General features: G+C 59.3%; 1 protein-coding gene across 1 annotated transcript; it reads left to right on the forward strand.

Annotated features, from left to right (window-relative positions):
• Positions 1-3,006: 3,006 nt before the first annotated feature.
• BXZ73DRAFT_82887 (uncharacterized protein) lies at positions 3,007-5,565 on the forward strand (the record flags this gene model as incomplete). Its single annotated transcript, XM_048023802.1, has 5 exons — positions 3,007-3,174; positions 3,386-3,755; positions 4,203-4,211; positions 4,421-4,702; positions 4,751-5,565. 5 exons carry the CDS (start codon positions 3,007-3,009, stop codon positions 5,563-5,565), a joined length of 1,644 nt encoding a protein of 547 aa, XP_047871358.1.
• Between the last annotated feature and the right edge of the window lie 6,579 nt (positions 5,566-12,144).

Here is a 12,144-nt window from a genome sequence, read left to right on the forward strand (position 1 = left end):
CCGCACAACGGCACGCGGAACATGTCATGGACAACTAGGACATCGCTATGATGCTTTGTAGCTGTCAGGTGGGTGTGTGAATTAACTCAGATAAGCATCACTCTCATTTGCAATGTATAGGTCAAAAAGCTCGAACCTGCGGACGTCGCACGGCAAAATTATCCCTCGAAATCGAGCTTCGAACAGTCTTCGGATTGGGAGTTTCTTCGCCCGAAGAAAAGGAGTCCCGACACAGTGATTCCGGGAGTATTTGATGAAAGGTATGTGAGGTCGATCATGAAGCATAGGACGAGCTGAAGAGATCACCTGCAGGGAGAAACCGGGTTTCTGCCTAGGCCGAAGTCATTCCGTCGAAGATGAAGGACTGAAGGCCACGACGCTCGCAATGGATTCGATCGAACGATGCCGCTTCACTGAGCTTCGCTGTCCAGCGTCGCGCGGGGCAAGTGAGCACATCTATCGACTTTGATATCCAGCTGATGATGAACGTTGCAGATGCATCGTCTTCGCAGTGGTGCACTGACTTTGCGGACTGGGACGACGGGTGAGTAGCGCCCATAGAGACGACTTCTGGCAGACTCACCTTAGCCTCCTCCTGTCCAGGACGCGTCTATGATGTCGAAAACAGTGCGCACGTCGTATGTCACAGCAAAGGGCAGGTCAAGAGACGGCGCTCGCGATGAGACATGGCCGGGTGGAAGAAGACGGATGACTCGCGCGGGCAGCTGCCACGGCACTGCTTGAACGCTTGCCCTCCTACCACCACCATCTCGAACACCCTTCCTCCCGGTGCCCGGCCCCTGTTTCGTCTTCTCGTACCCCCAGCGTCCTCTCTCTACCCCAGCCACGCCCTCTTTGCAGCCGATTCCTCTCTTTCACCGCCAACGTGCTCGTTCTCCTTGCCACGTCAAGACTAGTCTCGGAGCGTACGGCGCACCCTGTCAGCCTTTCCACCGCCGATAAACTCTTGGAGGAGACGGACGTTTTCGACACATGTGGGCGTGTCTTGGAGATGGAAACGTGCGGTGGAAGAGAATGGGCAGCTGGTGGGTATTTCCCCGTATGCAGTAGCCCGTTTGCGAAATATATGCGTTTCCCCTCTCAACACCTGCTTGCTGCGCGTACTGCACCAATCCGCGCGGATGCTGCTCTCCTCGGAACGATACAGTCGGTGTTTGACGGTTGCCCTTCCTTATCCTCGGGGGTTTACCCAGCATGTTCTGCGCCTCGATGCAGAGTTGCAGCAGACGGCTCGGATACAACATTATCCAGAGACATCAAGATAGTAGTCGTTCCCCCTGACATTGCGCTCGTCCGCTGCATAAAACTCAGAGGTAGTTGTGCCCACCAGGCTGCATGCTCTCTTCCGTACCCACCTCGTCCCTACGCCGCTGCTGGGATGCTGTGAAGGCCTGTGCTGGTCATCGGTAAGCACGGCTCGGGTCATTCATGTTCCATCCCGGCACAAGTTGACCGAATATTCGTTCTCTGTAGGCACATAAACATCGGGTTACCGCTGGGAACTGAAAAGCCTCTTTTCCCGAGCACGTACGGATGAGGGCTCCCGGCGTCCGCTGCTCGCTTCGCCGCCCAGTTGTCCACGCATTCACCACAGGGGTGCCAGACACTTTGTTTCCGTACGCGTCATCGCGCAGCAGGAGCTCAGGCCCTTACAGGCCGCATACTGCTCGGCGAGCGCCGCGATATTCGCGCGCGAAGGGGCCGGTCGTCTCCCGTGGTCGTGCTCAATGTGCTCGGGGCGGGCGCGGAGGACCCCCACTCTTCGCAAAGTTCGGGGATCCCACCACTGTCCCCTTGCGGGGCATCCTCCCGCACTGAACGTATCGAACTTGCCGACACTGAATGCGCGCAAGACGGGCGCCAAATCTCCCGCGGCAGCCAACACTCCACCGCCCTTGTCACTTCCGGCCCAGTAACGATCTCCACTGCAATCACATCTTTTGCAGAACGGGGGCGCGAGTCTATCATCGGGCGTGACGCTGCTTCGAGGGGCGGAAGCGCAGTCAACTACCGCGCCACGATATCTTCCGACGACCCCATTCCCACTTAGACGACCGCCTCCACCTCAGCCCCATCGGCCGATTTGCCAGCAGAAATCTCGACCACGGCCGCCAACACCATCCGCGTCGTCCTCTCCTGCCGACCGATCGTGACGATGATGTGCGTCTACCGGCGCCGGGACGGGCAAACGTCCGCAAGATAACGTCCATGCCAGCACATCCTCGACTTTTCCCGCTTTCCATGCGCGTGCAGCTGCAAATCTACCGAGGATTCAAAGGGCTCTGAACATATACATCGACGATCGATTGCAAACACATCCTGTGGCCGAGCCCAACCCCCGAGTTCGTGTTACTGCGACATCGACGGACCAAATCCATCGCAGAAACCACTGTCAGTGGCTCACGAGGGGCCGAACGCGGAGCTGAGGGTCTGACACATCAAGTGTTGCCCGACCTACACCATCTGTGCCATGCAGATGGTGGTCGTTCGCAGGAGAGGAGCAGGTTTGCGTTCAGTTTACGCTTGTTTACCTCGCTTAGACGGGGACTTCCAGCTGGCATGCATCGTACCTGCCTCGTTTCGAGCCCGGCGCTCGCCCGTATAAATCCCCGCGCTTTTCGCGACGGTCCCGTTGCCTTTCCCCCCACATCCATCCGCCTCCCTCATATCGCGGCTTCCCTCGCACCATTCCCCATCCGCCCTTGTGACTGCCCCCCTTTGCCGCCACACCTTCCACGACATGCTCGGAAAAGGGTGAGTCCTTCCCTTCTCGTCCCCCCAGATCTTCTCACAGACCAGTCGCGGCAGCCCGCGTAAGCATCTCCGCGAATGCGATCCTAACGAAGAAGAATACCAGCCCGCCGCAAAGAAGTGCATTAGCATGGCCGTATTCGTTGCAATCTCTCCCCAAGCGGTATATTCTGGCGTGGTGCCCTTCACGTACACTCCCCCATCCCACACTCCGTCCCATCCCCGGAGGCATTCATGGCCACTCTTGAGCAAGTCTTGAACGAAACTGAAAACGGTGACAAGGTCTCGGTTTCCACTCTTGCTCCGCTCGTCGAGCCCGCCCCCACCACCCCCGTCGCGCCCGACCCTCCCAGCGTCACGCTTCCCGAATGCGCACCATCCACTCCTTCCCTGAGCCCGTCGGTCCCGGAGACCGAGCCGTCGCCGTTCTCGTCCCCGCTGTCCACCGCGCCCCCGACGCCGATCTTGACCACCCCGGACTTGCCGCCACTGGCGCTGACCACCCCGGCCCCCCTACCGCCCCGCCCGCTCCAGTCGCCCTCGCCGCTGCCCCGCACCCGCCTCCGTCCCCGCGGCGCGTCGTCGGAACGACGTAGATCGATGCCTCGCTCAGTTCCGTAACGGAGTCAAGAGCGATCTCAGCCCCGTATGCCGGATCGAGGGATGCACCGAGGTCCACTCCATCGACAACCGCGACACCGCGGTCGAGCACCTCGCCCGCGTGCACTACGACCTGACACCGCAGACGAGAGAGGCCAAGAAGCTGGAGGGCGAGTGGGCGTGCAAGGTCGAAGGCTGCAAGGAGGCGGCCGTAGACATGAGGTGGGGGTCTTGGGAAACGCTCTGCCGGCACATCAAGACGACACACTTCGGATGGCTTTACGCGTGCCCGGACCCAAAATGCGATATGCATTACACGCGCTCGGACCAATTGAAGAAGCACTTTGAGCGCGAGGAACGCTTGACCACAACCCACTGGTCCGGTGAGTGGTCCCTTGCCTTTCGTGGGTGTGGCACGCGAACTGATAAGTCTTTTCCCAGTTGCTCAGTACAAGGCTCACATCGCTTAGAAGGCGTTTAGCGACATCACCACTTACAGTACCATGCACGTTCTTGTATAGTTTCATCGCGTATCCTTATCCCACACATCACTCCAGTACATACCCTCGCAACATTGCTCTTTACGGATCACTTCACGTACATCCTCGTCCCTTAACTTCACTCCGCTGTTCATATACGCCTCGTTCCTCTTTGTTGTCATCTACCACTTGTACCGCTGTCCATACTCCCCGTCGTCCTTGCTCTCGAATTGTCATGCTCTGGATTCATATCACATTACCACTGTCCTATCTATTCGTACATAGCTATCCGCAACGCTCACGCTCCATTATGATTTATCAAGGTTAACAATGTGCACTCCATATGTACAGGTCCAACACGTACGCTCTTTGTATTCGATTGTGCCACCCTTCGTGGGAGGGATGAAAAGATGCCCACTTTGTCTAGACGTGTACCAACTCCACCGAAGGCTTCGTGCATGGATCACAGAATGCTGATGAAGCTTTTACGAAAGCGCTCTCTCACACCCAATGGACGAACAGCTTGAATACACCAAACGATGTGATTGACACTGGACTACGCTGCAAAGGTTTTCCGAAAGAAAGCGGAACATATAAGTATGGGAGGCGCAAGTTCGTCCGCACCTTATCTTCCCCGTCTCTATCTGCGACAGTAGACATGGGCTCTCTCAACGGGCGCCGGAATCGGAACACGAAGGGGGAGGACAACTGGGCGCTCGAGCCCGTCGACCTCCCCACCGACGCTGACTTGTGCAGCTACCTCCACCCATGGGGTCAAGCCAACGACATCGGGCTTGGGCCGCCGCAAGATTACCTGTACGGGGAACGCGACGTACACTACATGCTCACAGGTAACATTATCTTTATCCATGCACTTCACCTCCGTCTCTCAACTGAAGTTCCGCTCTTCCAGCTCCCTCCGATACCTCTGAGCCACATCCCGAATATATCACCGAAAGGCCCCAACGCCTTCCGCGTCTCTCGGTGGAGGAGAGCGTCGAAATCTTCCACTCCTCGCAGACCGAGCAGGTTCCAGGATTTGCGAGAATCCCGCCCACCTTTTCGTCCTCTTCTCCCCGAACACTCGCGGTCTCCAAAACGCTCCATCAGCCGCGACCTTGTTCACCACGCCGCGAGCGCGGTGTACACTCCACTGCCTCCCGCATCGATCCCCGCCGGCGTCCCCGATGTCCGCCCGGCCATCTCGAAGATTCCTGCGAGCCAGATACGCGATCTCATCCAGCGCCTCGACGCAAAAGGGCTGCTGTCGGACGCCGAGAACACGTATCTCCGCATGCTCCCGGCGACGGAGAGCATCAACGGTACCTGTGCTCCCCGCGGGAGCCGTCTCGCGATCGGCCTCTGCGTCCGAGGCCCGTGCCGCAGCCCGAAGAGCGGGCCTGTCCGACGTCTGGCTGGCCGTTCATGGCGCCAGGGTCGTACTTTCCGCCATTCACGGATGGAAAGCCGACCTCCTCCAGCGCTCAAGACCACGGAGGGAACGGGCGCGCAGTGGGCGAAGAGAACAATGAGGCGAGTTCTGTTCTCGTATTGGCCAGGTGTGATTACGCGAGAGCTGACGGTGCGTGGAGTGCAGAGCCTCGTCCATCAGAAGGGCAAAGGAGTCGCGCGTCGTTTTGCGCCGGCCAATGCCACGCCGCGCAGAGTCTTGCCGGAGAGGTCGTCGCGTCGCAGAAAGCAGGGGGACAACTGAACAAAGGATGGGTCGGCACGGCAAGGGGCGCCAGTACAGCGGGAGCCGAATCCCTCTGTCATTGTTTACGTCTTGAGAGCACGATTGGCTTAGCGAGCCAACCAATGTGCATTCACGACGGGCACGGCCTAGCTTCGGAGCTCGAAATGCGTAGAAAAAGACTGTGAGAGATGACATTCCAAGGCACAAAAACAGGAGCTAAGGTGACCTTTCTCCACCTTGTTCGACATAACACAGTATCACTTTAATATTCTTGTATCGCTACTATTTTTATCTTTTTTTGTTACATCAAGGTCACCTGCTTTCTTTTTTTTGTATCTTCACTTTTTTCCTTTTCGAGCTCCGCTACGTTTCCTCGTGATTGCGATAAGTCATAAAACGAGGGCACTGCGCCCGGGGACAATGACATGGACGCGATCACGTGCAACTTGTCGAGCCCGCGACGCGTCTTGCTTTATGCCCGATCATGCCCAGTGGCGCCCGCGTCTGATCTCCGTCTTCGACCGCCGCTCGGTCTAGACTCTAGGCTCTGACTCTCGGGGTCTTGACGGCCGCGACGAGACTCTGGGGAACGTAGACCCACGCGCAATACGGCTCCGATGTTGCCCCACGCCCCGATATGCTATTCAGCCTCTCTCTCCAAAACATCACCGGCGCTGAAATGATCCCACGAGCCCCTCAGCTCTCCAGACGGTGGGTAATTACAATCTGGTGCGTCCGTTTTGTTCGCTTCAATAGACTCGGCTGGGTGTGTCCAAGACGGATCTCAGACACCACTCAGCCGCCGCTATGGTGCACAGGCCGCGCATTTCGTCCTCGCCTCTGGTGGGGACCCGTATCTCGGAGTTCACATCAGAGCGCAGTGACAACGCGTAGACCTCTCTCGGACGGTTTCAGTGTCCAGAGCCGTGTGTTGAGCTCTGACCATTTGCTCCTGGATGCCGCCGCGCAGCATCGGGTAGCGCGGACGCGATGGCATCTCCGTCGCGTGTGTGCTACGCGAAACTCGCGCTCGCCTCTCCCGTCAACGCACGGTCGTTCCGCATTCCAAGCGACGGAGCGTACCTATGCCGCCGCAGAGGGCGACACCCAGATACGTCGCATGTTTACCCATCATCGATGGCAGGACGGATGCGATATATGCTGTCTTGTGGGGTGGTCAGTATCCAGTGGGCGATTTATACCTCTGCAAGCGCAGCTAATCCCATGACATAGGTCGCTGAATCGCCGTGCGCTGTCCCCGGGGATGGCTCGTCTGTTGCCCGACTGCAGGAGGCTCTTATCCACGACATCCTCGTACAGCACCTTGAAAGTAAGCATAAAACCCCTCTAAAGTTATCCATAAACTCACGTTATATGGACTCCTTTTGTTGATGTTCATATAGGTTGCTGGATGTGCGGGTATCACCTGATATTCCGTCCGGAAAATATGCGTCGGTACGGATTCGAACATCCGGCCTGATCGAGGCGGGGCTACGTGCAGGTGAAGTTCTGACATAGGTGGGTGAAACCGTTCGTTTTATCGATGTGCTGAGTGCTGACGGCATTATTCTGCTGTAGAATACAGAACACGTTCAGCTGCTAGTAGTGGAACGGCCTGCATCTTGCATACTGGTTTGCCACGGCACACGGAGACGATAAACAGCAAAGCCGTCGGCTGTGTCGAGAAGAGCGAGATGGCTCTTTCTTATCTTGAGAGCGGAAAGAAGCCAATGGTAAGTATCTCCAAATTGTAGCAACCACTCACTCTGACCAAGTTTCTGTCTCTAAGGGAGGGAGGCCCATAACGTGCTTGTCGGAACAAACAATGCACAGACGAGCTCGTCAGGCACCGCTTCGCTGAATCCGCAAATTGCGCGCCGACCAACACGCGCCTTGCTCCCTCCTCCCACCACGGCTGCCCGGGCCTGCCCCTCTCCCGCCAACGTCGCTCTCCTTCGGCTATCTAAACTCTTCAGGGCTTTCTCTCCCGTCATTTCTTCCCCTTGTTACCCTCCTCAAACGACAACATCACGATTCGTCCTCGAGCTGTTCTGCGCTCATCATCACGCAGACTGTTACCCAAGATTCTCGTCAACCTCCCCCCTCGTGGCCTCAGGGATGCGGAGACGCTGGAGGATCTCATGCGTGGTTGCGTGTGGACACCGCGCTTGGGCCGACGGAAGAACGGTGGTGTTTGGTATGTCGTGCACGTGTAGGACAGGGGCCCCGTGCCCATATACAATTGCATTCCCACTTTCTTGCTCCCTCTGCGCGATGTCCCTTTCATTCCCCCCACCACGTCTCAAGTCGCCGCACGCCACTCTGTCTTTCGTGCAGACTGGTCTCTCCATCGATCACGGTCATGTTCACGATGATCTTGCGACCACGTCTGCCATCGTGACCGACTCGACACACCCCCAACCACTCTCGTTGGCCGCGGCCATGGCCTGTGTTACCTCTCAGGTCATGACCGCCGTCAAAGATGCCATCCGAGCATGATGGTTGCGCTGGAGAGCGCTCCTCGCGTTCCAGAGTGTTCACAGCAGGCAACGACTCCCACACCTCGCTTCGTTCCTTTCGTCGTCGGTGAGGTGCGTCTGTCCCCCTCTCCGCCCTTTCAAAGCCTCTGCATTCATACTGATACATGACGGTCCGACTTCAGGTTTGTTTACACATCACTCTCGATCAACCAGACGCAAAGCACACACCTGGCGCACGGCTCGCCTAACCTCGTCCATAAACAGGAGATCGACCACGATCTACGCGATCTGCCGCATCGCGTCGCGATGAGCAAATCTATTACGGATTCCGTGGTCGGCACCGGCATCCCATGCTGAGATCGGTGCCCAGCTGACATCTAAATACACGCTTCAAGTCGCGCGAATCATCAAGCGTCATACTTCCTCTCGTGGCTATCCCCCAATCAGAGTGTCGCGAACCACCTGCTTTATTTGTCCAGGGTTCAGTTTACCACTCGTACAAGAACTGCCCCCAGCATGCCTTCTGCCCATCTCTGGGATTAAGCTTGCCGAAGAAGCATCGTCCCGCTCCCCCTATACACCCGCCGTCACGAACCTTTTATCAAGTGAAGGCGTTCGAGGCATCGTCGCCTACTCGGGGCTGTCGAGAAGAGCAAACGCCCGTGTACTCTCGGCGGTCGGCATCAACTTTCCAGTGAGTCGCTCTTTCTGTGTACTCTACTGCGTCATCGAATCCCTCAGCGCATCCTTCCCGACGCCCAGTCGTACACGTGCGTCTGGTTCGGATTCAAGCCCACATCCTGACAAGAGTTCGTCGACAGCAGTGGCCACGGACTGCTCGCCGCACACAAGGCTGTACGCGCTCATTTCCTCGCCATTCCCTCGCAGTGCGCACACACGACCGTGGAGAGCGCGAGTAGGAAGTGGGGAACAGGACTCAACACAGTACCTTCTGGCAGGGGAGCGCATACGGCTCACAGAGAACACGGACGGCGGCGCCGTCCCGACGCGTGCTGTGGACGTGGAACAGCTGGGGACCCGCGCGTCTTTGCGATTTCTGGTGAGTCGTGGTGGTCATCCTTCGCTCGAGATGGTTCTGACTGATAAGCAGATACTGCACATGGGTTCCCGTTGCTCGCTCTGTATCTGCTGCGGGACGATTCGTGCAGTATACCAATTAGAGGGGCGCTCTGCTGTTCGATTGGCTCGGATGTCTACCTAATTCATCTATGGGTTTCTGAAGCCATGTATGGGACCGATGGCGCCGTTCTCGAGTGCCGGTTGGGACCCATGCGCACGCGGCACGCCGTGTCGAGAAGTGTCCCGATCAACCAGCTCTGTCATGCGCCCTCGAGGGACGCCCAAAGGCTCTGCTCCGATCTCGTTTGTGGATTTCTGTCAACCGATCCAGTTGCCCACATGCTCACAAGTCGCATTGGCAGGACGCGGGCGCAGCGTCGCCCCGGCTTCGGGTAGACCCACGCCGGGGTGCCCGCGCGCGCGCCCGGGGAGAGTTGGCGCACGCACGAGATCCGGCGGCGATCGCGCCGATCGAAACGTAAACGTTGTGTGAGTCTGGCGGCGCGTGGAGGGCCGCAGGTACGCGCGCCTGGAGCGACGGAGTCTCGGACAGATCTCCGTCCCGACGCGCGAAGCGGTCGGCGGTAAGTCGCCTGGACCAGTCCATCCCGCCCATTGTTCTCCTGTTTCGGATCCTGGCTGGTGAGCACGAAAACTGGCGCGCACCCCGTCGGCCACGTCGCGCGGCGCCTCATCATTCCATTGGCGCGCACTGCCGTTACGCGTTACTGCTGCGCAGGAGCGCGAGCGTGCTTCCCTGCCCAGACGCGCGCGCGGCGGCGCGATCGCGACGCGCCCCATCACTCTGTTCGTCCAGCCTTGGTCCCGCATTTGGTCCGCGCTGTCACGGATGCATTCAGTCCCGCCCATTGTTCTCCTGCTTTCGGTCCCGACCCCCGCGCACGAACAATAGCGCGCACCCTGCAAGCGACGTCGCGCGCCGCGCAGAACAGCAACTGTACATTGCGCATCCGTCACCCATTCCAGGCACGCACTGCCATGCCTGCTGGACGGCCGCGCGAGCGTGTCTCTTCCTTGAACCCGTACGCTGACGCGCGCGCAGAAGCGCAATCGCAGCGCGCCCCATCACATTTTCTGCCTGTCGCGCATCCTTGCCAGCCACGTCCAACCTCCGCGATTTCGGTGGGTGTGACAACCAGACACTCCGCGCGGCTCGCACTCATCATCCAGTTCGTAAGATCGAAGTCCATGAATAACGGCGTGAGTCGTAAAACAGCGAGTTGCACAGAAGGGCGAGCAGAGCATTTACAGTAGATAGCGACGAGAAGTTCAACGAGCAAGGAACATACAATCGAGCCGGGAACAACAACATATGCGACACCAGAGATTGTACAGTAGATAGCAATGACGACATACAAGAAGTCCAAAGTGCAACGGATGCACAATCAAGTTAGGAATAACAACTTACGCAACGTCCATGCCCGCCGTGGCCCGTTCATTGGCGTTGCCCCTGCGCCCGCCCGACCGCCAGCTCGTAGTCGCGCATGATCCGCCGGTACTCCAACGCTGCGAAAGCACCATACAACAACACATCAGCGAACGACGCTCGAACGAACCGAGCGAAGCGTGCACTCACACGAAATGCGGCACTCCCCACGGTCAACGTGCCTCGTCACAAACGTCGAGCGGGCCTGCAGCTCCCCGCACCCGGGGCACTCGAACTGCCACCTCAAGTGCTCCTTCTGGACGTGCTTGAGGAGCCCCGCATCGTCGTGTACAATGTCTGTGATCGCACCCCTCGAACGCGCACCGCACCTCGCGCGGCCCGCCGCCGTTGCGCCGCAGGCCGGGCCAGTGCGCGCGGACGTGCTTGTGCGCCTCCGGGAGGTGCTCTGCGCGGAGCGGGCTCGCGCGCGTGCACCCGCTCCAGCCGCAGTGCGCTTCCCCCGGGCGATCATGCGGAAGGCGAGGTGCTGACGGTGGAGTGCTCGTGGAGCCCTGGTACCTTGCTGGGATTTCGCCGGGTGCCAGTGGGTAGGCGTGACGAGAGCGGGAGCGGCGCGGCGGGTGCGGGCCCGATGTGCGTGGTGGGGAAGGGGAAGTGGATGGGCATGTGCATCGGGAGGGCGCCGGAGCTGGCGCGTTCGCGATGGCGGGGTAGTAGGGCGCCGCGTGTATGAGATAGGGCAGGAAGTAGGTCGCCTCGGGAGCCGCGGGAGCGTGCACGGGATAGGTGAAGGTGAACTCCGTCGGATACGCGGGGGAGCAACTTGCGGGGGCGCAGCCAAGAGCGCATGCGGCGCGGCGGGGCCTCGAAGCAGGCGAGGTCCGTGAGCGCCGGCGAGGGGCCGGCCGAGGTCGCCGGGGTGTTAGTCCCCGCGTCGTCCAGGGCGAAACGGGGGAAGAGCGCGGCTGTGGTGGCGACTGGAAGATCTCTTGTGGTCCCGCGTTCCACGGCGCGCTACCTGGCATCTCCGGATGGTCGACGTAGGGGGTGGGTGGTGAGGTGCATTTGGTCGGGGGAGATGGTGGTGGTGTTGGGCTGAGGGAGCTGCCGGAAAATTTGCGATAACTCCTCGGGCGACATCAAGCAATGTCGTCAAACGTAAGAACGGGTGGCTGGGGAGAGGTCGGGCGCGCAGTCGCGATTGTGGGGGTGCCGACGGGATCTTGGTCGAGGACGCCGCTGTCCTTGGGAGGCGCGCACTGGTCCAGTCCACCAATTCCTCGGGGTCAACGACGCGGGTGACTCCGGGGCGACGGGGGGAGTAGGGGCGACGGGGGGGGGGCGGGGGGGGGGGGGGGGGGGGGGGGGGGGGGCGACGGGGGGAGTAGGGGCGACGGGGGGAGCAGGTGCAATGAGAGGATGTTCGATGTGCATGGCAATGACGGCGTTGCGAAACTCAAGAGACGCTTCCAGGACGGGTAGAAGAAGACCCTTTACCGTCTCGACCCCTTCCTCGCCGCTTTCCATGATTTGAAGCATCGCGTCCACAGCGAGCTCCTGCAGCGATTTCGATGGCCTCTCTTCCACATCTCCCAACGACTCTTCCCGGGTGCGCTTGAGGGGGCTGCA

Source organism: Epithele typhae, assembly GCF_022376455.1.
Source record: "Epithele typhae strain CBS 203.58 chromosome Unknown BXZ73scaffold_142, whole genome shotgun sequence".
In the NCBI taxonomy this organism is placed as follows: Eukaryota; Fungi; Basidiomycota; class Agaricomycetes; order Polyporales; family Epitheliaceae; genus Epithele; species Epithele typhae.